This window comes from Carassius auratus, unplaced genomic scaffold (assembly GCF_003368295.1).
Source record: "Carassius auratus strain Wakin unplaced genomic scaffold, ASM336829v1 scaf_tig00216959, whole genome shotgun sequence".
Taxonomy (NCBI): domain Eukaryota; kingdom Metazoa; phylum Chordata; class Actinopteri; order Cypriniformes; family Cyprinidae; genus Carassius; species Carassius auratus.
Window position 1 is genome coordinate 321,008 of NW_020528816.1, and position 27,135 is coordinate 348,142.

The following is a 27,135-nucleotide window of genomic DNA, read 5'->3' on the forward strand; positions in this document are numbered from 1 at the left end:
ACTACACTGGTGTACTTGTTAATAAATACTCTACGGTTGTTGTTCTTAACAGTATGTGTATCATGTTCAAATTATTCACTTCACACACACACTCTAAAAATGTTTTGTTCATTTATATTTATGTGGCAAGACCTAAATTAATTGTTTTTACTCCTAACTAAAGAGGATGCACAAAGTAATTTGTAAAGGTCTAATTAGAAAACAGTATTTGCAACTTTTTTTTTTTACTCGTATGCAGAACAAGGCTACAATTATTTAATCAAAAATACAGTAATATTCTGAAATATTATTAAAATTTAGAATAACTATTTTCTGTATTTTTATATTTTAAAAGGTAATTTATTTCAGTAGCCATTAATCCAGTCTTCAGTGTAATTTTTAAACAACTCAGTGCGTCATTGCTGAATAAAGATATTCATTTATTGAAAATAAATAAATAAATCTTACTGACCCCAAACTTTTGAAAGGTGTTGTTTCTACAGCTGTTATTTTTACTCAGACCACAAGGTGGCAGGCTTCAAAAGGACATCTCTCTTGTCTTAGACTATTGTATAACTTGAAAAGTCCTTATAAATTTAAGGTCTTGTCATTTTTTTTCCCATATGGTTTCACAGCAGAAATCTCAGATGTAATGTTTAATAAACATTTTTTTTTTTTCAGTGAACTACAAATTATATAGACATACAAATGTATGAATAATTTTCTTGCTGTTAAATGTTGTAAAGTATGTGATGCGGTGGTAAGACAAAATAAAAACATATTTAGAAATCTCAACCTGTACTTAAACTAAAAATAAGAAACACCAATTAATAAAAAGCTATAACAAAAGCTATAATAACATAATAATAAAAGCCGAATTGCTGAAAAAAATAATAAAAATAAAAAATAATAATCACAGGAGTGCCAGCAATTCACTCCACTTTTTCAAAACTTATAATTCACTTACAGATAAAGAATACCCAAAATGAAACTATTAAAATTCACAAAACTGAGCAGAAATTATTCCAACAAGGTTAATGCGTGCAAGATACGGTAGATGTTGTTACAACATAAGAATGGACACATTTCATAATGATGTTTTTTTATTATGCATGCTTTCTCTGTACTCTGTACACTGGCCTACATAAACACACCTGTTGTAATTAATCATGTTTTTACAAATTGGTACTGATGAGAAATCTGTTTATTTCCCAATGTAGCCTACCTTTAGAAGTTTTTATTCATACACTGTTAGATGGCCATGTTTTCGTATCATTATTTTCTTAAGCGATTATATATCTCTCAGACACAGACAGAACAGTTTGGTCTGTTCTCAGTAAATCATGACCTGTACTTCAGCTTACACACAAGTGCCAAATATCCCTGAACACTTTACAGCGCGAGGCGAGGGAAGTGACGGAAAGAGCCTAGGCGCAGCCAGAATCAGTTCATTCACCAGGTGACGGATGGAAAGATGTCTGCGAGCGGTCACGTGATGATGCTGAGAGAACCTTCTTGAAGTTTTAGGCGATTAGCATGTGCCTGCAGAGCTTATCCACCTTCTCAGTCTCACACACTAACGCACTCATACACACAAATAAACTCGCACACACTTCCCATCCCACACTGCTCAACTTTAGTGACCTACTCAGCCTTGAGAAATCCTCTTTCTAATCTGGGTTCCTCCCACCCATCCTCGCTCGCACCTCCCAAACCTCCCGCTCCTCTCGGCTGCCCCTCTCACCTGTTAGCATGCTTAACAAGATGCATGCTGCGAGGCACTTTTCATGCTTTTATTGGTTTTCCTTGGGGACTGATAAAGGAGTTTTTGTCCACTGATGATAGAGTGGGGATCTGATGTGTGGAAGTGTGTGTGTGTCCGCGCTGGTTCATCTGACTGAAGGATGTATCGTCTGCTGGTGGCCCAGGTTCTCCTGAGCTGCTGGAGTGTGGCACAACCCTTCTGTCCTTCCCAGTGCACCTGTGTGTACCACGGACGCGGCGATGGCACTGGCAGCAGGTAAGGAAACTTTTTCGCAACAACAATAATAATAATTTAACAAAACAATTATAATACGTACATAATAGAGTTTTGTAAAATGTAAATTTTTGGTGTATATAAACGGGGGTATTTTAGATTTAAACTACAGACGTGGAAAAATATAATGAACTGAAAAAAAATAATTTAGCATTTGGAGAAATCGTAATTTAGGCTTTCATAGTATAAACTTTTTTTTAAACAGAAGAATGTTCTTGTAGGCTGTGCATACATGTCTATAGATTTTATTTGACAGAAGTAAATTGAATAAATATGCAGAATCATAGAATAGTGAACTGAAAAAAAAATATTTTCAACAATATAACAACAATAAAATCGTCTAATTAAAATATGATTTCTCATAAAATAGGAATCAAGAAAGATTTTTGTTTTAACATAAGAATAGACACGTTTCTTAATTATGTTTGTAATGGTATGTTCCTTGATACTTAATCAATATAAATTCAAACACAATCCTATATAAACATTATCTTGGCAATACATCTTATTTTTACAGATTGGCACTGAAGGGAAATCTGTTTATTTTTACTAATATAGTCTACCATTAGAAGTTGCTTAGTGATGCTTAATTTATTATACATTGCAATAATATTATTAAAATTTTAAGTTTTGGGAATTGTAAAATATTTTGAATATCTTTTAATTTGTCATTCAATTACAGTCCAGCATGCAAATGTATATGTTCGTATTATTCTTATTATAAATAAACTGGATTTCAAACATGCCATCCACTTGAATAAAAATAGATTTTAAACTATCACGTGGGTTATAAGCCTGTGTTTATCTGAAGTGCTTAGCCCTAGAGTCTGAACACACATGTTAGAGGATTTTGAATCATACCCTGCCGGTGTAGCCTACTGTTTTTAAAGGGTTTAACAGAATCAGACAAGTGCAGACCTACTTAACATAAACTTAGAAATATATATATATATACAATACAGACCAAAAGTTTGGAAACATTACTATTTTTAATGATTTTGAAAGAAGTTTCTTCTGCTCATCAAGCCTGCATTTATTTGATCAAAAATAATAAATTGAGAAAAAATAATAATATTGTGATATATTATTACAATTTAAAATAATTTTTTAAAATGTATTATACTTTAAATTATCATTTATTTCTGTGATGCAAAGCTGATTTTTTAGGATCATTATCACTTGATCCTTTAGAAATCACTCTAATATGATGATTCATTATCAAAGTTGCAAACAGTTCTGCTGCTTAATATTTTTTCAGAACATGTGATACTTTTTTAGGATACTTTAATGAATTAAAAAAAAAAAAAGCTATGTTTTTAAAATTTAAATATTTTGTAATAACAATATACACTACTGGTCAGTAATTTGGGGTCAGTCTTTTTTTTCTTTCTTTTTTTAATAAAATCAATACTTTTATTCAGCAAGGATGTGTTAAATTGATAAAAATTGATAGTAAAGACCATATATTATTAGAATATGTATTATTAGAATTTGTTTTATTATTTTGAATAAATGCAGTTCTTTTTAACCTTTTATTCATCAAATATATTAGGCAGCAGAACTGTTTCCAACACTCATAATAAATCATCATATTAGAATGATTTCTAAATGATCATGTGACAGACTGGATGTTACATGTGACACTGAAGGCTGGAGAATGATGCTTAAAATTCAGCTTTGCATCACAGGAATAAATGTTTTTTTTAAGTATATTCAAATAGAAAACTATTATTTTAAGTTGTAATAATATTTCACAATATTACTGTTTTTCTCTGTATTTTTGATCAAATAAATGCAGGCTTGATGAGCAAAATAAACTTCTTTAAAAAACATTAAAGATAGTAATGTTTCCAAACTTTTGGTCTGTACTGTATATACATGTAAAAAAAAAAATATTTCTCACTTGGGCTAACAGGGCTATCCACAGTAAACATCACCACACACAGGCTCATACTGGTCAAAGTGATTAACCTCTGCTATAAAAATCTGCCCCAGGTCTGTTCTATGCAATGACCCTGACATGTCAGATATTCCAGTCAACGTCCCTTTAGACACAGTCAAGCTGCGGGTGGAGAAGACAGCTGTGCGTCGAGTGCCTACGGAGGCCTTCTATTACCTGTCAGAGTTACGCTACCTGTGGATAACATACAATTCAGTCACCTCTGTGGATCCCGGCAGTTTCTACAATCTGAAAGTGCTCCATGAGCTACGGCTGGATGGGAACATGATCGCTATCTTTCCCTGGGAGTCTCTAAAAGAAATGCCCAGTCTGAGGACACTGGACCTGCACAACAACCGCTTGACTAGTATTCCTGTGGAGGCAGCACCTTACCTAGTGAACATCACCTACCTAGACATTTCTAGTAACAAGCTAACTACCCTTCCCTCTGACCTGGTGGACATCTGGCCTCCATTTTCAGGCATCCTGCCCAGTGCCAATGCTTCACAAAAGATTGTTCTTGGTGGGTAAAATGTTGATGGCACATATGCATTATGATGTTGAATAAGTATTATGACAGAATTGTATAAATCTTTCTTTTAAGGGCTTTTCATTCTAAGTGACCTTACTTTGTTGACATAAACTGAGTCAGCAAAAGAAACCAAGCATTAAAGATTCACATTAGCATTCATGAGTTTTCCCAAAGGGAAAAGTGGTATTAAATGTGCACTTGTAGTGTACCTGATGCCTTAAAAGTATATTTTTAACTGTATTTGCACATAACATAATATTAAAGAAAAATGTTATTTAACTGTACTTAAAGAGTCCAAAAAAGTACAAAATATTAATGCTAAATTTGAAAGTTTTCCTTTAAAGGACATGATAATAATTTTGTCGTGCTGAATCGGATGTTTACTTTTTGGTGTCTATCATGTTCCTGTGGCTCAAGTAGTAGAGCATTGCGTTGGCAAGTGCATGGTTGTGGGTTCGATTCCCAGGGAACACATGTTAGGTAAAAACTGTTAGCCCGAATGCACTGTAAGTCGCTTTGGATAAAAGTGTCTGCTAAATGCTTAAATGTATTGTGTTGACGTACTAAAGCACATTTAATTCTAATTGAATGTAGTGTGTTATTTAATGTTACATTTAAAGTTAAATATTTCAAATGTACTAAATTTCAACATTGCTAAGTTAACTGTATGTAAAATAAAATTAACTTATATATTAGCTTGTATGTATATGTGTATATATATATATATATATATATATATATATATATATATATATATATATATATATATATATATATATATATAATGCAAAGGATTTGAGGAGACATATGAAATACAAAGTAAAAAGATTCATCAATATCCCTCTCTTCACCATGTCTTTTTATAGTAAGTGTGATCTTTAAATATCTAAATCTGTCTGTGTCTTCATGGGCTCTCCTAAGTTAAGTACAAGCTAATCTTCTAATAGGACTTTAAACTGTGTGTGAGGCTCTGAGATTTTAGTTTCTTTGAAGTGCTCTTCTGGCAAGAGAATGATTCATATCATATTTTGCTCAGTGACGTCTAAACAACAGATCCCATCTGAAAAGAAAGTTTATTTGATAGATTCATGTGTGTTTGACACCAATGGATATAAAATTCAACAGTACACTGGCATGGCATTTACTAAAAGTATAGCATACTTTTGCAGCTGGTGGAGGTGGCATGATATAATGCGTGGTTGTTTCCATTAGGTTTAATGTTAATTAATAATTTAGGCCAAAACAACATTGATCACAGTTTGCATGAACATTTGCAGTGTACATGAAACATGGAAAATTATAAGACAAGGGGATTTTCAGTGGTTATTTCTGCAGGCTGTGTTTAGGAGTAAGACATTTGAATCATTTATTCAACCAATTCGTTTAAAAACACTGCAACATTCAGGAAGTGACATAATCAGAGTCTCACTACAACAGCACTTTTGCTTGTGTGATATTGCTTAAATGCAGCTGCATATTCTGTACTTTCACCAGGTACCATACAAGTGTAAAGATGTGCACAAAAGCACAGTATGACCGGGATTTACCCTGTATCATCAGAATATTAACAGTTGCCGCCAGCCAGCTGTTGAATTGCATCAGCGGACTGTCTAATTCCCTGTTTACAGTCAACCGATCTTCATCCTGCTCCATAGACAGAATTATGGGCATGCTGTGGTGTTAAAATCCAAAACCTGATGCATGCATGCTAGACAAGAAATCCTAGCTTCAAGATTTACAACTCTCTGATTTAATGGGAGTAAACTGCTGTTTTATTATATGAAAAAGTAAACCCGTGGTCTTCATTTCAGAAGGTTGAGATGATGCCAATCCAGCTTTGTTTTAATGTTATTATCTGTGTTTGAGGTACACTATTGTGAATATACTTCTATGTTGTACCTGGGTTGGATACACAATTGCAATTCAAATTTTGAATATAAATACCTAGAATTAAAATTCAGTATAAAATTTGAATGTTCACCGGACAGCCTTGTTTGAAAGTAAGTTTTGAAAAATATTGGTTTTCTAAACATATTCTGTAAACCTTGCAGGTCTACAGGACAACCCCTGGTACTGTGACTGTCGGATTTCCAAGCTCATTGAGTTGTCTAAGATGGCCAGCATACCTGTGGTGTTGATGGATCAGGTTCTGACATGCAGTGGACCAGAGAACTTAGCTGGCGTTCTGTTCCAGCGGGCTGAACTGGATCAGTGCCTCAAGCCATCAGTTAGGGTTTCAGCAACTAAGATCACTTCATCACTGGGCAGCAATGTGCTTCTGCGGTGTGACGCCACTGGTTTGCCTACTCCCACCCTTCTCTGGACCAGAGCTGATGGAACAGCAGTCGACAACACAGGTACAGTATGAGTGTTACAATGTATGTTAATGTGTGAAGTTATAATTGAACTGTACCGCGTTTCTGAGTGACAGTCTTGACTGTAATGACACCAGGTGTAATTGAGTATTTGAAGGATTAAATTTTCAAGAAAGAGGTAAACCACAGGAAAGTATACGGCAAAAGTTAAGAGTTTTGAACGCCTGATCTAAAGTATCCTCTAACCTTATTGTTACAAATACTTGTACATTTTGAAGTCATTGCTTACCATTTTATTTCTTGTCTCTGTAGTTGTGCAGGAATCTCCAGGCGAGGGGGTCCGTTGGTCCATCCTCAGTTTGCACATCATCACATTTAAAGATGCAGGCAATTACCGCTGCAAGGCCAAGAATGTCGCTGGAAATGCTGAGGAGTACATCACCTTGTCTGTGGATGGGGTGCAGGCCTCAACACCTTCCCCTCCGCTAAACATGACCAAGCGGCCTGACGATCAACCCGTAACTTCTTTTGCAGGGACTAGGATGCCTTTGTATACTACCTTAACCCCTGCGCTCACAACCAGAGCTGCCATGACCACAATGCCACCTCTGACAACCAGGAAGAGTCCGGGACCAGGTGGAGGAATTCAGAGGTCCCCACCTGCTGGAGACAAGCCAGCTAAGATCCAGCAAAGCAAGGGTGGCAAGGGCTCAATGATGAGCGAAAAGTCCAAAAAGAAAGCTGATCTCAAAGACATTGAGGTAGTGGAGGTGACTAGCAACACGGCGGTCTTACTGTGGAGGGCTGAAGGTTTGCCAAGCAACACACCTTTAACAATGTTCTACTTTCCATATGATGCGAAAGACGATAAGGAGACGGTCGAAGCAGAAGTCGGTCAAGGGAAGCTGCTCTTGGAATATCTGATGCCTAACCAGGTCTACACGGTGTGTTTGGTTGCTAAGGGTTCGGTGTCTGGGAAAGAGCAATGTGTGGATTTCACCACTCTAGATAATGGTGAAGAAGATGGGCAGAACAAAGTCCTGATGATTGCCAGTGGGATCGCATGTGCATTTGCAGTGCCTCTCATTGTGGTGTTGCTCTACAAGATCTTATGTCTCTGCTGTAAAGGAAACAGTAGTAGAAACAATGGACCAGATGATGACCTTTCAAAAGAGACGTATGTAAAGTTTGAGACGCTCACCATGAAACAAAGGACTCTGAACGGGCAAGCCAATGATCTTTGGGCGAGAAGGCAGACTCAGGAGTCAGAGAGGATGCTCCTGTGCTCACGGTCAAGCATTGACTCTCAAATGACGTACAAGAGTGACAGCTCTAGATCCGAGTATCTGTGCTAATGTATATATAGCCTGTCGGCTTTGTGTGTTATCCTGGCCACACACTTGGTATTAGACAAGCTGTGGCAACAACAGTTTTAATGAGATTAGCTCTTGATATGCTGTCAAACTCGTTGCCTTACAAGACTCATCTTTACCCACAAATGGTCTCATTTCCCATTTTTCAAAAGCCATATTCTTCCCCTAATCAAACACAACTCTGTATTTATTTTTTATGAAACATAGTGAACATAAATATTGTGTATTTTTGTGTATGCCAACATATGATGAACTAGAGTTACATGATATTAATTTAATTAAACCTTTTATTGCCTAAATCAAGTATTTCCTTCTCTCTTTTTTCTCAAAAGTAACCATTGATTTTTGGTGATATGTTCTGCAACAGATGAATGGCAATGAAAGGTTAACACAGCAAATTTACAATAGGCACCAGCTTCTCTTTCTTTATTGGTTTTAAATAAAAAAGTATTTAGTTAAGTATGTCAGATAAGGATCAAATCAAGCTGAAACAGATACTTTATTACAAGATCATACATAATGTTTCTGAACTGATGTATGTGAGCAACAAGTGCATTTGTTGTCTCTGTCCTCTTCTCATTTTTATGTCTTCTCTATCTTTCTACCTCTCTATCTTTTCTTTGATTGCATATTTATATGCAATGTTTGTGTAAAGGTGTGTTTACTAAAAAAACTGATCACATTTTCCACAAAAGCATTAGGCGATTAGATCTATCTATCTATCTATCTATCTATCTATCTATCTATCTATCTATCTATCTATCTATCTATCTATCTATCTATCTATCTATCTATCTATCTATCTATTTTTTTAGATTGTAATAATACTTCATAATATTACTGGTTTTACTGTACCTTTGATCAATAAATGCAGCCTTGTTTGGCATCAGAAACTTCTTGTAAAAAAATATTACCAGTCCCAAATGCTACGAGTGACAGCGTAAATTCATAATCACATAGGCCAATCTCTAGTTTAGTGATCAGAAAAGCATTTTAGCATCATTTGTTATCTTTTATTCAGTACAAGTTTATGAAGTTTAAATGTCAGTTGAATAAGTTAGTGAATTCAGCCAGTGTGATGTCGTGGGTCCTGTGAGTTTGTATCAGAGCAGACACATGGGCTGAATTTCCCTCCTTCCTAAGGGAAGCTGTTGTCCCTGTACCTGCCACATTTTTCCCAGTGCAATGTTTAATTGATGTGACAATATGACAGCCATTCATATAATAAGACTGTGTGAGCTGAATAAATAGGAATTGGGTGAAGCACTTTCAGTCCCACCCCCATCGCCAACCCTTGTGATTCAGGCCCTGCTGTGGAAGCATTATGCTGGGGTGGACGACCCTGGGCATTTTAAAGAGACATGTTTTTTTTGTTTTTTTTTGTTGCTAGTATCAAAGCCTACTTGAACCTACTTTGAACAGGTCATGTGTTAAAGGGATGTTTGTCAAAAAGATGTACACTTTTTTTTTTTACTTATTAATATATTATTTATATAATATACTTTATGTAATATATAAATATGAATATATATATATATATATATATATATATATATATATATATATATATATATATATATATATATATAATTTATAAGCATAATATTGATAAATAGCCTTTTATTTTATTAAAATAATTGTATCTGTAAGTACATTTTTTTAAATAAACTTTTAAGAAATTAAGTACACTGTGCTCATTCAGTACAATTAAGCACACTTTTTTTCACAAAGGAATAGCTCCTGCCAAAAAAAAAAAAAAATCTGTCAACATTTTTAGAAGCATGGGTCGCCTTTATATAATGAAAGTGGATGGTGACCAAAGGCTCTCAAGCTCCAACAATGAGAATAAAGAACTTTACAATTAAAAAAAAAAAATTATTCAAATGATTTTTGTGTCACTCAATTCCAAGTTTTCAGAAGCATATGATTATTAATTCACATTCAGTTTTTGTGTTTTTATTTGTGCAATATTTCTTGAGACAGCATGTTTGAATTCATACAAGCTCAAATGAGGTTTGAGAGCCATGCAGAGAGAAGGATTTGAACCAGATGGTTTAAAGTCTGGTCTCTTCCTCATATAATGCTATCAAATGGATCCAGGTAACTTGAAATAAAACTAAAGTTTTAATGGTATCTTAATTATACTTTTGGTAATATTTGAGGTTATTGATCATGGTCTCCATCCACTTTTGTTGTAAAAAAACAAAAACAAAAAAAACAAAGCTTCATAAACATTAAAGTAACTTTGTGTTCCACGAAAGGAAAGAATGTCACACAGGAATGAGCAACATGAGTCAATAATGACTTGCAATGAATGGGTGAGCTATTCATTTAATAATTAATAAGATGGCCATTATACGTCTATGAAATAAAACCTTAATTGGAAACAACAAATTTGTCGAAACACTAAATTATGTCTTTTTGGACCCTTTGCTCTGAGCTGCAGTGAGAAAGGAACTTGACCCTCCCTTCAAGAATCATAATATTTATTTTTAAGTCTAAATATTTTGTTGAATACCTTTTAGATCAGAGTACATTCTCATTGTGAAGGAAAACTCCCTTTATTAAAAAAAAGAAAAGAAAAAAAACATAGCAAACATTTTGATGGATAAAAATAATCCTGCACATTAGTGACTATATATTTTTAAATGCTAACCATCAGCAACATGGCTGTGTGTTTTTGTAATCCATTCAATCCTCCACTATGGTGTGTGTTCCTAGGATACATTTGCTTTATTTCTACAGGCATCTGTTAGATTGATGTGTGAATCCCTCGTCTCCCTATTAAAGCTTACTTTCTTAATGACATTATACGTGCTAATATGGGAAAGGAACAAAGAGAAAATAATTATACATTTTATGACCAAAGAAAGTTAAAGGTATTGTATTTAAACTAGTGAATACAGTGAACCCTAACATACAGTGTTATCAACGTAAGGATTTCTTCCTCACAACTCTGAGCTTATTGTCTTGCACCTTATTTTTTCAATATCTTATATATATATATATATATTTGTCTCTTGAATGATCCTGAACCTTATCTGTTACTTGGCCTTTGGAAATACCATTCAGAGACTGAACCTTCATGGTGGGGACCAGAGAAGGATCATATCTAGGCCGACACACATGCAGGACAAATCAACAGCGCGGGACTTGATGGAACTACTGCTGAGGCCTCATCAATGTTATTTTTATACTTTATTTTAATTTTAAATGCCATCAGTGATTGTTTGAAGGCTGTTCCAAGCATCTTAAAGCAGTTTTGTTTCATTCTTTCAGAAGCTTCTCTCATCACTGAAAGGAATTACGGGGTCTAGCTGTGGACTGGATTGAAAACGTAGTTCTCTGGAGCTTTGCGGAAAAAGGGACGATACAGAGAATGGGCACAGATGGACGAAACGAAAAGATTGTCCTAAGAGATCTGTCTCAGCCAAGAAGTGTTGTAGTTGATCCAATCGAGAAGTAAAAATGAGAAAAACTATGCAGTCGTTCAGGAAAAAGGAAAAAAGCAAGACTTTATCAAAACTGGCATAATTTAAATATTTCTGGTTGATCTCTAAAAAACAAAACAAAACCAAAATAATCAATGGACAATAACATTTGTAATTAAAAAAAAAATAAAAAATAAGTAGTAGCCTACATATACTTACTGTACATAAAAAGGCAAAAACTTAAATGGCAATAAATAAGAAGTTGTTAGCGTGTTTGTGGAGCAAAGGTCATAGCCGTTACCCACAACACGTATTTAGCATTTTTTACTCGGTTCTCTCAGCTGTGAACAATGAGGATGACTAAAAGCTTTGTCATTTACACAGTTCTTCTCAGGACCGTGTTGCTCAAATCCTAGTTTACTTGCTAGCTACAGTATAAATATTGGCGCATTCAGACGGTCACATTCTTTGGAACGTGGCTAACACATAGGTGCAGATCTAACAGAGGGTCGCAAACAGCAAACCCGCCTCACCTTTCTGTTAAAGGACTGGTCTGTGAAGAGATTATCAAGCAAACCTTTTGGTTTCAATACAAATATATCAAAAGGTATTCATTGGGGGAACTGAAAAGAAAATATTTTCAGTTGTATTCCAATTATCACTTATATTGATTCAGAATCAGAATGAATAATTTTTCGCATTAAAATTTAAAAATGCTATATTGAGTAAATGGAAATGGTTTATATTGACATTCTACTGTTTTGGCTAAATACATAAATAACAGTGAAAACTTAAAATTAAATAAATGATTCAGCCTAGAACTGACATTGTAGTAATATTTTGGTGACTTCTCAGTATATATTCCAGTAGTAAAATCTAATTAATTTGTATTGATGACATTGTTTCACAAATTCATATAATCAGAATTAATTTATTGAATCCTTTACACTTTTGGAGATTATGCTAAGTTGAAGGTTACACATATGTAAAATGTGAATGATTGATTTATAAGAATGTTATCACAACATTTTTCTAGATATATTTTCTGGCTGTCAGATGGCTTGACTCCCAGCATCCAGCGTTCAGGCATGACAGGTGAAGAAGGCAGTAGTGCTGAAAGGTGCAGACAGATTGAAAGTGATGTTAGTGAGGTACAAGAAATTAGCACATCTGGAATTTTTTGTTGTCGTTATGCCAGATTTTTAAAATCAGAATGTGTTGATTGACCAGTCAGAATTTCAGTCATCCATGTAATAAATAACTTAAATGACTGTTAAATTATGGCAATCTAAATCTTAATGTAAAAACAGAAGTGGTAATAGAGTAATAAGAGTATGTTTATTTAAATATCCATATATTGTTCCATCATCTAGTTTATATTCATATATTAAAAACTGTAATTAAAGTTGTGGCCTAATGGTTAGAGAGTCGGACTCCCAATCGAAAGGTTGTGAGTTCGAGTCCCGGGCCGGCAGAAATTGTGGGTGGGGGGAGTGCATGTACAGTTCTCTCTCCACCTTCAATACCATGACTTCGGTGCCCTTGAGCAAGGCATCGAACCCGCAACTGCTCCCTGGGCGCCGCAGCATAAATGGCTGCCCACTGCTCCGGGTGTGTGCTCACAGTGTGTGTGTGTGTTCACTGCTCTGTGTCTGTGCACTTCGGATGGGTTAAATGCAGAGCACCATACTTGGCTGAATGTTACGTCACTCACTTAATGTTTCACATAAAAATGTAATTAATGTTTTACAATAACTGTTGAAAGTTTAATATAAAATATTTTTCGGACTATAAGTCACACCTGAGTATAAGTCTCATCAGTCCAAAAATACGTCATGATGAGAAAAAAAAAAACATATATAAGTCGCACTGGACTATAAGTCGCATTTATTTAGAACCAAGATCGAGAGAAAACATTACCGTCTACAGCCGCGAGAGGGCGCTCTATGCTGCTCAGTGTAGACTACAGGAGCACTGAGCAGCATAGAGCGCCATCTCGTGGCTGGAGAAGGTAATGTTTTCTCTTGGTTCATGTCTCTTGGTTCATGTCAAATTAATGTTGATAAAAAAGTTGCACCTGACTATAAGTCGCAGGACCAGCCAAACTATGAAAAAAAGTGTGACTTATAGTCCAGAAAATACGGTATATATTACACTTAAAAAAAATTTAACAAATCTGTTAATATGTCCTACTCCTAGATCACAGTCTCTGAGAATGGCGATTTTCCTTGATTATGTGTAACTAACGGATTCTAAGTCAAAAAGAATAACAAGAGATAAACAAGTACACAGGGGGCCAAGGGGAAAATGTCAACTCCAAAATGATGCCCCACCCCCCTGCTGATGTCAAAGTGGTAATAGCATACATATCAATGGGCTGGAAGTGATGGGTCAGGGACAGAGCGCAAGAAAGAATTTTAAAAGAAAAAGGACTGGAAAGAGACAGAGAGCATCTCTAGATTTAACTGCTCGTGCTCTAATAGTGCATCAAGGTAAAGCCCGCCAGCACAGTGCGATAAGATAATGAGGTGACATCAGTAATAAGGAACATATTTAGTCAGCAGCTTTGCCTGGCTAAGCAGGTCAAGAGCATGAGCAGCGAGATTAACTCTCAATACAGTTCTCACACCTGCGGATGCTCATGTGCACCTGCAATCAAGCTTGTTGTCATGTTTTCTGACACTGATTAGTGATCGGGAAATGAAAATTCAAGAACATAATTTATGGAATATATTTGTATTTATTGTGAATAATTAGAATAAAAGTACAAAATGTTTTTTGTTGTCCTCTGTCCCTGTGTCTCAATGCCCCCATACCCTTAAATAAGGCACTATTTAAGGGGACAGCCATTTTTATTGGTGTCTGAAACCTGAAGTTTTGGCAGCTGCGGTTGACCGAATAAATTGACCGAAAAACTGTAAACACATTTACGGCCAAAAACTAAATTTTACAGTATAAAGCTGTAATTTACCAACTAGAAAATTTGAAGTTAAACCAGTAAATTCAACAACACACACTATTAAAATATGTTTTGTACCTTTAACATACTGACATCCAACATAATAATGCAGGTTGTAAAAGAGAAAGCCACATGAAGAGTCAAAGATCAGCACAAGTAGCTTCGCCACAAGCAGAAGTATATATTAATATATAGAAGGGGCACAGAGTCATTCATGCAAACACGAAACACCATCATGTGTTGACATACATGATACTTAAATAATGCAATAAACTTTTGTTAAACAAAAGCATAGAAAGCATGTTTATATGTTTTTCAGATTCAGCCTGTGTGTATGATACTGCTAGCATAAGCAGTAATTAAAAGAATGAATCAATTTCAGCATTTCGACACCATCCATAAAGACGTGTTAATGTTTTAATTTGTTAATAAAGTGGTTTAATAAAGGATGCAGGCCTGTTAATGCTGAGTATTAGCGCATTTTTATACCATTTTAAAAACTGTCCGTTGAGGTTTTATATGGGAGAATAACAAAAGTCACTGATCCTTTAACAATGTATTGGTGCAAAAACGCCTTTGGTGATGCAAGTAAAAGTTTTATAAAGTGAAAATATAACTGCACACTCACTTGATCATGAAATACAGTGCAGTCATATTTTGCCCTCTACAATGCACACAGAGCAATATTATACTATCTGCCTCTTTCACGTTATGATTTCTTGACTGCCACAAAAACTCCCCTAACAAAATACAGATTTGTGCACTTTTTACTATAGGCTACCTGTTTTTTTTTTTTTTCTTTAAATTGGCCTTTTGGCCAATTTTGCCTTACCAAAGCATTGACCAAGCTCTTTGGTGTTGTTGAACGCTCCAAATGCAAACATTACATGCAACAGTAAGACAGTATTTGACAGTACTCTGATCCAACGGCGAATAGTAATTGTCAGATTTACAGAACCCTAACCTGGTGATGTTGGGGAACCAGTGGGGCAGCAATCATATTTCAGAGTGGCTATGACACCCTTACATCAGGGGTCTCCAAACTCGGTCATGGAGGGCCAGTGTCCTGCAGAGTTTAGCTCCAACTGGAAGTTTCTAGTTTCCCAAAAAAGACATTAATTAGCTGGTTCAAGTGTGTTTAATTAGGGTTGGAGCTAAACTCTACAGGACACCAGCTAAAATGTACTGCCAGATATGCGCTCATTGGTGCCCTCTGGCACCCTTGGCAACTGCCTATATTGCCTAGTAATTATTTAATGTAACTGGCGGCATTGTTTTTATATACAAACATTGTTTGAATGAATAAAACAACATCGCCCAGACATTGTTAATTAATTTCAGGACTGGTGTGTGCAAGTATAGGATGATTGGTTTTGGGATTATTAGATGTCAGAATAAGGACTGTCTGATAGGCACAGTGCCACAAGGTCTGTTGGTTCAAAGAACTGTTCATGGAAACACAGAGGTGAGAACTGATCATCTGAGGACAGGGGTTTTGCAAATGAAAGATTGAGGCCATTAGCTTTAGACTTTAGACTTGTTTGCGCTGTCTTGTCATCCTGGAGCAGACTGTTCGGCCAACGACACGTCATTCCATTTCCCCAAATGACCACGATTTAATGCTCGGTTTGAGGACAATATTTGAAGTGCCAATGGGATTAAAATGTTGTGAATTGGTCATTTTAAACCTTAATTTATTCAAACCCATAGATGAATGAATTAATTTTGTTGTTGTAATACACTGCTGTAAATAGCAGCATATTAAATGACCTGCTTACTTTTGTCTACAAAGCCTAAACCATGTGTGGAGACCAGTTTGTGATCATGCATGTGTACACACTGCTGAAGGAAATGTGTGTGTGTGTGTGTGTGTGTGTGTGTCCAGAGGGATCTGTACAAAATCCTGATGGCCGCTTGTGCACAGGTGTGTGTTTTTGTGAACCAAAATACATGAAAAGCCTTATGCATTTATGCCTGTATCTGTTTTTTTTTTTCACCATTGTCTCTATGTTTTAGACTGTTTGTCTGCAGATTGAGTGGGCTGCAGTCAGATGTGTGTGACTTTATATCCAGGCAGGTGGGTGTGTGAGTGCCAGCCAGGATACCAGCTCCATCCTGATGGAAGACACTGGCAAGGCCTACAAACTTTTTTTTATATTCTACATTCTGTCTCCCAAATCTCGTCTCAGACCCAGAATTATTGGGTTAAGCATGTAGTTAATCAGTATTTAAGTGCATTTGCTTCCAATGACCTCATGTGTCTGGAATCTTCTGGAATCTCTTTGCTTCAAGCAGGACCCCCAATGTACTTGTTGTTTGCCAATACAGTAGATATAAGACAGATTAACGCAGATGGCAAAAAAAAGCAAAATACTTCTGGAGGAACCAAGGGGCAGTATCATATCTGTAGACTATGATCCAGTGAAGAAACAGATAAAAGATGAGACTCATGCTGGAAGATTGCTCAGGCTGAGGAGGCCACAGTTATGATGCGTTTATAACTGCCCTCTAGTGGACATAAGATGTAAATCCCAGATAATATTAGGAAACAGGAGTGAAGTTCAGAGGCTCTTGTTGATTTTGTTTAAAGATGCATTTATTGCCATCTAGTGGCCACATAATTTAAATGCAAGAGGACACATTTCTATTTACTGTATTCTTTACATTTCAGTCTTTACATTTAAATGTATTTATTTATTTAACATGTTTCTCCGAAATGTGCTTAATTGTTTTATTTTTCCATGAAATGTCATATGTTTGTTCAGGTGTATTTTGCAGATAAAGGCCTGAAGTGAATTGAGAGGGCATCACTGGATGGAGGTTTCGGAGAGATGCTGTTCTCCACGGGACTCGACTCACCCGAGGGTCTGGCTGTGGACTGGGTCCATCGCAAGCTGTGCTGGAACAATAGAGGGTAGGATACAGACAAATACAAACACACTTCCTCAAATTAATTCCTATATCCTTAGATGACTTTATTATTCTGTCTCCTAGGAGCAGATTTTTGTCTTCATGAAAACGGAGGATGTGCCCAAGTGTGTGACAGCACACTGGGATTGGCTCATTGCTCATGTCCCTCAAAGGACGTTCTTTCAGCTGATGGAAAAGACTGTCTGGCATCATTCACTGGTCAGTATAGTGAGAATAAAATAAAAAAAAATGGAAAGAATGCTTGTCTTCGAAAGTCACATTAAACCATTAAAGCAATCTGACTCTTTGCATATGTTAAAAATAGCTGTATTTCTCCACTCAGAAACAGATGATGGTGAATCAAGTGATCGTTTGAGAAATAAAACACTGAATGACAGGATCACACCACTGGCCATGCGTTCCACAGAGAGGATGCTTTCAGGTAAAAAAAAAAATATCAGCAAGAATCACATTCATCATAGACAATATTTGCATCCAGTTGTTCTTAACACGTAATATTTTAATTGACCGGCCAGAATCAAGTATTCCAGAGCTAACTTGAGAATGATGTGATCTCATTTAGACTAGAATGACTGCTACTCTGTCAGATGTGATGTGAACAATCAGTGTATGAAGGAAGGCCGAGCCGTGTGACAGTGTGTGAGAGGTTTTTCTGGTGACGGGGAGCTGTGTGTGGGTAAGTGTGTGTAAGTCTGTGTATGTTTGTGCTACAAGTCAGATGATTTTGATTTAGTAAGGACTGAAGCAGTTTGTGATATATATGTGAAACTGAATTTGAGTGTATGGATATTGATGTGTGTGTGGGTGCAGTATGCACCTGTCATTGGATGTACTGATCTTTATGTCTTTATGTAAATTTGGGTTTGTTTACATGATCACATACAGTATTGACAACATGTGTGTGTGTGTATGTGTGTTTGCAAAGACGTTGATGAATGCAAGCAGGCCTGGCAGATTGTAGAATATCTGAAACTGAGTGTGTGAACACAGCAGGTGGATATTTCTGCCAATGCAAGACTGGGGTATGACAACACACACACGCACACGCACACACACACACACACACACACACACACACACACATATATATATAATTGTTTCAAATTCATTGATTCATTCAGTAACGCCACTAAGGTGACTTGTAATGCTTCATTCTGCATTTGATTTGTTTGCAGCTATTTTGTTTGATGCTGAAAAATGACACAATGTAATTGGCTTACTTTATTACTTAATATTAACTTGTTTACTGAACTGCTATATAAAAGCAGTGTTCACATTAGTCTGAATATCAGTTTTAGGATTATCAATTTAAATGATATGCAATACTGCAATGTTTTAATAAGATGTTTTTTAAATACTTTTATTCAGCAAGGATGCATTAAATTGATCAAAAGTGACAGTATTTATTCCAAATGAATTAAAATGTTTTCAACAAAACATCCTGAAAAACTTTATAATGGTTCCCACAAAAATCTTAAGCAGGAAAACTGCTTTCAACATCGATAATAATAATAAATGTTTCTCGAGAATCAGATCAGTATAAGAAAGATTTCTATAGGATCATGTTACAGACAAAACTAATAGCTTTGCCATAACAGGGTAAATAAATAATAGCTAACAATTAAAATGTTAATATTATGTCTGTTAAAATATAAAGCAGGGATTGAAATTGCAATAGTTTCACAATATTAAGTTTTACTGATCAAGTACTACTTTTGGAAACAACAAAAAGCATACATCATATATTTTCCACAAAACAGAGTTCTTTGTGTGTGTGTGTGTGTGTGTGTGTGCGCGCGCGTGTATATTTTACAGATATAGATAAGTGTCAATTAGATTTGCACGACTGCGATGTAAACGCTGACTGTTTGAATGCAGTAGGGAATTACCAGTGCAGATGTCGACCTGGGTTCACAAGCCCAGGATAAAGCTGTCATGGTAAGATTCACTATTTTAATGTTTTAACTGAAACAGTACCTTCTCAAAATCATGTAGCGTGCAGTTGTCTATGTGCTTGTTATGTATAATGTGCCTTTATGGCTTGAGACCATGACCAGTTGCTTAATAGGACCTGCTTATTCCTTCTAGCAGAGGAGTTTAAGAGCGCCTCCTCTTGACTGAGTAAGGGAAGTCCACTTGATGTCACATCGCCATGGTAACACAATAATGCTGTGTAGAGCTGCCTCATCCTGTCTGTAAGAAGGAGTGCGCTTCTATTTCCCTGAGATGGAGTCTTATGCCTGCAATCAAGTGTTTGCTTATATAGCTTTTTGTACAAGCTTCAACCTGATTTTTATGATTCTCATAATCCCTGTTCTCGCATATTCCACAGTTTCCTTCCAGCTTCAAACATAAGCTGATTTTTATAAAACGAGGCTTTAATCATATTAGCAATAGATGGCACTATTGTACTAAAAAAAACATTTAGCTTTTTACTGAACGTTTGCCCTTGACAAAAGGACACTTAAGCATATTCAATAAACCTTTTTATTCTAATATTCCATTTTCTGTTCACTGACAGAACACACATGCACATGTCAAAACAGCTGGGTGATATTTTCCTCATCCTGGTTAAGTTAATTCTCTATGCCTGTGTTTGGTGGGTTTAGTGACATTGAGCTGTGGTATGGTGTGTTGTTATGTTCCTAAAGCAGCATACTTATCTTGGGTTCCTCTGTCACACGCTATCAATTACATGCTTGGTTTAGCTTGTATTACAGCAATTACATTTCAAAATAGGTCATTCCTACACCCAAAAAAAAAACAAAAAAAAAAATGGACCCAGTTATCTATAACCTTATTTAAAAGCTATATGGGTGACAATGTTTCTGTCTAAAATTGTTTGTGTTTTTCAGTCGGTCACTCGTTTCATTTTTCTGTCCCTATCAACTTAACACACTTTAACTCTCACACACATACACACAAACTGGTTTGGTTTATCCCAAAGCCCATGATTGCCCCAGGTGTAGGGTTGAGACTCCCATATCCAATACACATGTTTGTAATAATACTACTTGTCATACCTTCACGCTCTGCAGGTCTCCCATATTTCATTCTCACTCAACAGGATCTAGAGATTGTTAGCAGGGTGCCAATCCATGAACGGAAATATGAAAATTACTATATATTTCATCCGAGCCAGATTGAATCTACAGACTTCATAACTAAAGAAGACAGTGTCACAAGCATAGTCTACATAAAATAATAAAAATAAAAAAATGAAACGATACATATGTCAAGCTTTGCATTACAGTAAAACTGACATTAAAACTTGCTTACAGTAATAGGTTTATTTGCATGCATTGATTTTAATGTATATTATGAACAGTCCTGGTGACAAATATGATAATGTGGGTTCCATAAGCATGATTGGGGACAGTATTATATATATATATATATATATATTTGTGTATGTGTGTGTTTGACAGTTTTGCTCTAGAAGAGGCTGGAAAGCTACAGACTCTGGATGTTACCAACTGCACTGTTACAGTAAATCATGCAATATGCACACATTGCTGGTTACAGCAACTGATCATCTCTTCTCCTTAGAAGACCTTTCAGGCAACACAGTGATTCACTCGTGAACTGATTATGTGAATAAGTTCAATGTTAAAGTCATTGCCGTTCAGTGTTCCAGTACAAATTACCAAGTACATTGACGATGTTCACAATCAAGTTGCAACAGTTTTTTTGTCAACAGATTTCTTTAAAAAAGTAGGTCGCTACTTGGTCACTATTTGTTGAAGTAAGATTTGTAAAATGATTGCACATGCCTCAAATGGTTTTATGCAATACATAATAGCTATAGAATGAGATCATTTAATGTAGGTCATCTAAGAGAGTCTTGTTTTTCTGCTTTGAAGGTTGCTGTTTTTTTGTCACGTTTGAGCCATTAGACATTGAATCCATAGCTCTGTAAATAGTAAAGATACTTATGTTTACGTTGAGATGCAGAGCATATTGAGTTGGATCATTGTTTTAATAAATGGAGCAATGTTGTTCTGAGGTGATGAAGAGTAAAATGAGAGACACATCCTGCTTTGTAAAATAACATGTACTTGGCCTATTTTGCTTCAGGTGGTAAAGAATAACATTTCAGTGGCATATCTGGACCTGCTAACATCAGCATTGGTTTCACAAAGAGATTACTGTATAAAACACATCCTACAATGAACCAATTATAAAAACCTCAGGTATCAAAACATTATTAAATAAGATGACAAGAAAACATCTGGCATCAAAAAGATATAAACAGATATTAAAACACAATATTTAAATGAAGTAAGGTCTCAGATTATTGACTGAATCATGCTTTATTCAAGAACAGGGAAGTTTAGTGTCTCAGATTCTTCTCTGCCTCTCCTCAGTCAAATGTCTCACAGATATTCCAAGAAGTTATGGCAAACTAAAAGCAGCAAGCTGTATATTAATCTGTCAATCTATATCTTCCTAACTAACAGAAAATGTATATGATGGGATTATAAGGTTTTAACCTGCTTCTGATTTGAATCAAAAGACTGGAAAAAGGACACTGAAGGATGATGTAATACATGAGACCAGACAGAATAACATCTGACCTGATGCCTTCTGTCTCACTCCATTTTTTTCTTTTAGCTTATTATTCTTGTAATGTAATGTTGGATATACATATTTATAACCAAACTGTAAGATATGCACAAGTAAACATCCCAAAATAAAATGGCTGCTTTATTTGTGTAATGGTTAAATGCTCGTCTTCATGCAGGAAATACAAATATAGGAATGAAACATGGTCATGATATAATGTCTGTTCTATAGCAGAAATATCAGCAACATCTGACGTCTTGACAAAGGTCAACTATCTGTCAGCTAGCCACAACAACCCACACGCTTAGCACAAACACACTCTCTCTTTCAATCTCTGTTTTTGTGGTCCCTGGCTCACATATCTATTGATTTCCAGAGAGGGTCAACTTATATATCCAGGTTTCACTCCATACTGTGGGACTGGAGCTTGTAATAGAGATGAAATTTGACACACATAAACATATATATATATATATATATATATATATATATATATATATATATATATATATATATATATATATATATATATATATATATATACATACATACACACACACACATTTTTGAGTGAACCATCCCTCCCAAAATTACAATTTCAGTATGTCCTGGAAAGAGCCATGCTTTTCTACTTTTTCAAACTGACAAAATGTGAATTAGGATCTGAAACAATCTGGCCACACTCCCTCTCTCAGCTGTAGGGAATTAAAATGGGGGGGATCAAAGGATGAGAGAGCTAATCCACCTGAGAGTGGAAGAGAGAGATGGTGAGAGAGAGCGAGGGAAAGAGGAAAAGGGTGTGAACAAAGGCGTTTGCGGCTGGCCTGCGATAATGGATCAGTGTTTTGCTTTCAGCATTACATTTTCCCCATTCTTTTCCCTCCCATCAGACAGGCGAGCAGTTGGCCTGTGGAGATTCCAAAAGGTGCACAGATGAGGAGACTAAATAAAGCATTAGAGGCCCACTCAAAGGCTTTAACGTTGATCCTCCAGGTCAGTGTAGCGCCCTTGTGGCCTGTGACCTGCCCAGAGCTGTGCTGCTTTGCTAGGCTTTGAGTAGATTTAGTGCAAGGGATAATGCATGAATCTGAGCACAGGCAAACGAGTTTAAGGCTCAGTTATATCGACGAGGATCCTTGTCAGTCCTCTAATAGAGCTGAAAGACAGACCGGAGAGAATTGTGTTTTGAGCTGCCATGTTGTGTTTGAGCAGATTTAGGGCCTATGGCTAATGCAGTATATATAGGTGTATTTTTGAAAAAATAAGGTTATTATCACAAGTGCACTATATCAACTTAAAAACTTGCCTTGTTGTTTTTTTGATTATTACGCAAAAGTTTTCGTTTACTGATGCATTTGTTGAAATGTGAAAGTTCGAGTTCAGATATGATTAATTTATTCCGTGACGAAATCCTTTGTTAGTGTGTACGGGAATTTACATTTATGTATAATCAAGTTCAGACTTGCAACCTGTGGGCAATTGACGTCGAAAAGACGTCAAAAACAGGTCAAATGTGCAAATTAAACTGACGTCAAAATCCTGAAATGACATTGATTTGATGTGAATGTCAAACATGTTGACCTACATATAGCTTCTCCACATACAGTAAACCAGTTTCAGTGTGGGATTAACTTATTTAATAACGTATTTTCACTCAAATTACCACTGGAAGGAATTGCCTTCCAAACTGATTTTAAAATGTTACAACATCTTAATCAAGTCTTAACTTATATTTGATGTCAAATATCAATGCAATACCCTTATTGCATTACTGTAGCATAAGTGAGGGCACTCTGCCCATGGGATTGGAGATAAATACGTCTACACTGGAAATATATAAATAATCTAAGACTAATCAGCAAAAATCTATGATTAATATAATGTTATCATATATATATATATATATATATATATATATATATATATATATATATATATATATATATATATAAATAAATAAAAGCTTACCTTTTCTTATAGACTGCAGTCTATTTGCACCATTAACGTATACTTACAGATTCACTTGCTGCATTTGTATGTTGCATCCACAATCATTAAATCCACCAAAAGAGTGCAATACATTTGTTTCTGTAATAATGGAACCTCATTAGAGAAAGCTTGCGTGAGTATCACATGTCCAGTAGGGGGCGATGTCAAACAGCATTGGTCAAGAAGTGACGTGAGTCATGCGTTTGCAGGTGCTGACAGTCCTTTTGAGCGTCAAGGAACACGTGGAACAGGTGACTGTGAAACACTTGTTTGTCATTTCCTCCCAGTTTTTCAATGAAGTGACTCACACTGCAGATGAAAAAAATTGACCTTTTGATACTGACACGTGCAACTGAAATTGAGAAAGTCTGGAGCTACCGTCTGGTACATGTTTTGTTTGTTTCTTGTGCAACAAATATGATAGTGATGATGATGATGATGACGTTGATGTTTGTGTTAAAAGGTATATAAGTTATAAGTAGTGCATTATGGATGTAGCAGTATTTTGAAAAAGTGCTTTTTTGAGGCGTAGTTATTAATAGTTGTAATATTTTGTATTGTGCATTTATGCTGTAGCTACAAGTAAAGTAAGAGGAACATTCTTGTATTTTGTACATATCTATTAGAATTACTGCATTTCTTGGAAATACTCTTTTATTGGTAAACACTTCACGTATCCCATAATGCAGTGTGTTTAACATGACCTACAATTTCCTTTACCATTTGACATATCAGCTGTGATTTTTTTTTTGTTTGTTTGTTTTATTTTTGTTTTATTAGACTCCCAAATGCAATTGATTGTTAAAATGTGAAATTGCTGACTGACTTGCTACACAGTCTGTGGAGTCTTTGACCTTTCAAAATGATAACCGAGCATGGCACATCGGACCTAAGGCTTTTTGTGGCATTCTCCATTCTCCATAGGGCAGTGAGTGAGTCAAATCAAGTTTATGCATATAACATTTTGTATAGATGAGGTTAAGTATTGCATATGTAAATATATAAGTTTTTTTTCCTGTGAAAACATTTTTCATATCTAGATTAAATTTTTTGTTGCTGAATACTTTTTGTTATTCCTATGTATCCAGGGATGCGTTGAACTTTCATCACATCAGCCAGATTTTGACTTTTTCACTAGTTTTCATAGTTTCAGAAGCAATAAGTATGCAAGGATTGACAAGAAAGTAAAACTGTAAAGGAACCTGATATTTTGATCACTCTCTTGGAACATACTTGAACATGTAGAAAGATCAGTGATTTACGAAATCAGTATTCAGTATGTTAAAATGATGTCTACCTCTACACTGATGAACACTGTTTCAAGCACACTTAGTTGATCAGAATACCCTCATTTATTGATTGCTATGTTTGTTAGGCTTTTTGGCATTTTGCTCATTTAAAATGGCAAAATCTCAACCTTTCTGACTCCTGACTCCAGCCTCCCCGCCCACCCCCCCCCCCCCCCCCCTCCACATTTGTCTGCAACCATATTTGAAGACCCTCCTGTTTTTAAGCTTATAAACTGATATGAACCTCTGTTAAACATACGTAACATTGTTTAATTTTGTACATCTTTGTGCTTCTTTAAAATGCATTTTATAATTTTAAGACTTATTAGGGCCTTCCTATAGGTGTGCAGAGGCCCTCTCGTGAGTCACCTGAATGATGCATCAGAGTTATAATGCCATAAAGCAATTTATTTTAAAGAAAATAATCATTAACATACTTTTATTCAATGCATATTGTGTTAATATGTCTAAAAAGTGCTCCCATAAATTTCTGTTGTGAAGTCATTAGAACGGTTACCCCTGCCCTGCTGGTAGGGATTTCATGGACATCTGGAGTTACACATAACAGTGTAAGAACATCTCAGTATAATGGCTGTGTATAATGTAATGCGAATGAGGTTTTGTGGGCTGTTTGGAATTACAAGCTTTTAGAGCTTATGTAGTGGGAAACACAGCAAACTGACTTCAGATCTTATGCCTACACACTTTGATCCAGATTATCCAGTGATAACTGGCAGTATTGCATTGCACTTTATCTTCTGTAGTTACGTTGTCCAAAGATTTCCAGTCAAATATGGCATTATGTGATGTATGTATGTGCCAAATTTCAACTGGCCAGTGACCTCTGATCAGTGCAATTTCATAGTGCTTTCAACAGACTATCTGCTGCCATAATTTGTGTCGCTCTTTCTCGCACATTAACCCCCCAGTAGACATGCATGACATGCTGCTTAGTATGGCTTTAGAATCCAGGGCAGTCGGAACTTATGTCTTATGTCACTGTCGCTGAGGCAGTAGTGCTCCCATCTGGCATGTTGCTAAGCCTGTTCACAGCAAGAGTGACAGTTCAGATATCCCTCCTGCAGAGTCGAGAGCAAAATATGTGCCAGAAAGAATCTCTAACACAGTCCTATCAGGGTAAATGAAAAAACACAGACACGTGATTATTTCAGCGCTCTTGGCTCTTTGTTAAAATCGTCTATAGATGCTTTACATGTATACAGTGCAAATGCACAAAAGCACAATGGACACCATTCAGTGACAGAGATTATTCAGATTTGTTACAGTGATATCGACAATTTATTTTTTTAAGTATGCTTGACTTCATGGTCCTTTAGACAGGATAGTTTGATTAGACTCTCGTCTGCCTTTGGGATAGATGGTTATAATGATGACCTTAAGCCATGAGAAGACGAGGCCTTTCAGAGGTCAGAGCAAATGCAGATTCAGAGAGGTCTGAGGATTCATACTTCACAAGAGCCTCACGTGTTCTGATAATCATTTGGCCCCAATGTCCTCACAAATGGCCTTCACTGGTCTTTCTTCCACTTCCCTGTTCATTGTGTGTGTGTGTGTGTATATATACACACACACACACACACACTCGTGTGGTTGTTTGTGTACGAGTAATCCAATGGCCTTAAGATTTTAGGCCTATTTGACTACCTTGACAATTTTTCCCTTTTTGTTTTTTATTTCTTTTTTCTTTTTCTAAAATGATATGAACATCTAATGGAAAACTCTAAGACCTGAGAGAATTTTGGTGCTGCGACACATAACAAAGAAAACACTGTG

General features: G+C 35.9%; 1 protein-coding gene and 1 pseudogene across 1 annotated transcript; both read left to right on the plus strand.

The window, feature by feature from the left end:
• The first annotated feature begins 1,854 nt into the window (after window positions 1-1,854).
• On the plus strand, window positions 1,855-8,413 carry LOC113099547 (leucine-rich repeat, immunoglobulin-like domain and transmembrane domain-containing protein 3). Its single transcript, XM_026264406.1, has 4 exons — window positions 1,855-1,999; window positions 4,013-4,479; window positions 6,540-6,845; window positions 7,116-8,413. The coding sequence occupies exons 1-4, from the start codon at window positions 1,884-1,886 to the stop codon at window positions 8,156-8,158; spliced, it is 1,932 nt and encodes a 643-aa protein (XP_026120191.1). The 5' UTR covers window positions 1,855-1,883; the 3' UTR covers window positions 8,159-8,413.
• Window positions 8,414-10,476: 2,063 nt separating this feature from the next.
• On the plus strand, window positions 10,477-19,425 carry LOC113099537 (pro-epidermal growth factor-like; annotated as a pseudogene).
• Window positions 19,426-27,135: the final 7,710 nt, after the last annotated feature.

Excerpts from the sequence above, each read along its gene's own strand:
- LOC113099547 (XM_026264406.1), top strand. The coding sequence starts at position 1,884 with ATGTATCGTCTGCTGGTGGCCCAGGTTCTCCTGAGCTGCTGGAGTGTG. Across the intron at positions 2,000-4,012 it reads GGCGATGGCACTGGCAGCAG|GTCTGTTCTATGCAATGACC; the intron begins GTAAGGAAACTT and ends AATCTGCCCCAG. Across the intron at positions 4,480-6,539 it reads TTCACAAAAGATTGTTCTTG|GTCTACAGGACAACCCCTGG; the intron begins GTGGGTAAAATG and ends TAAACCTTGCAG.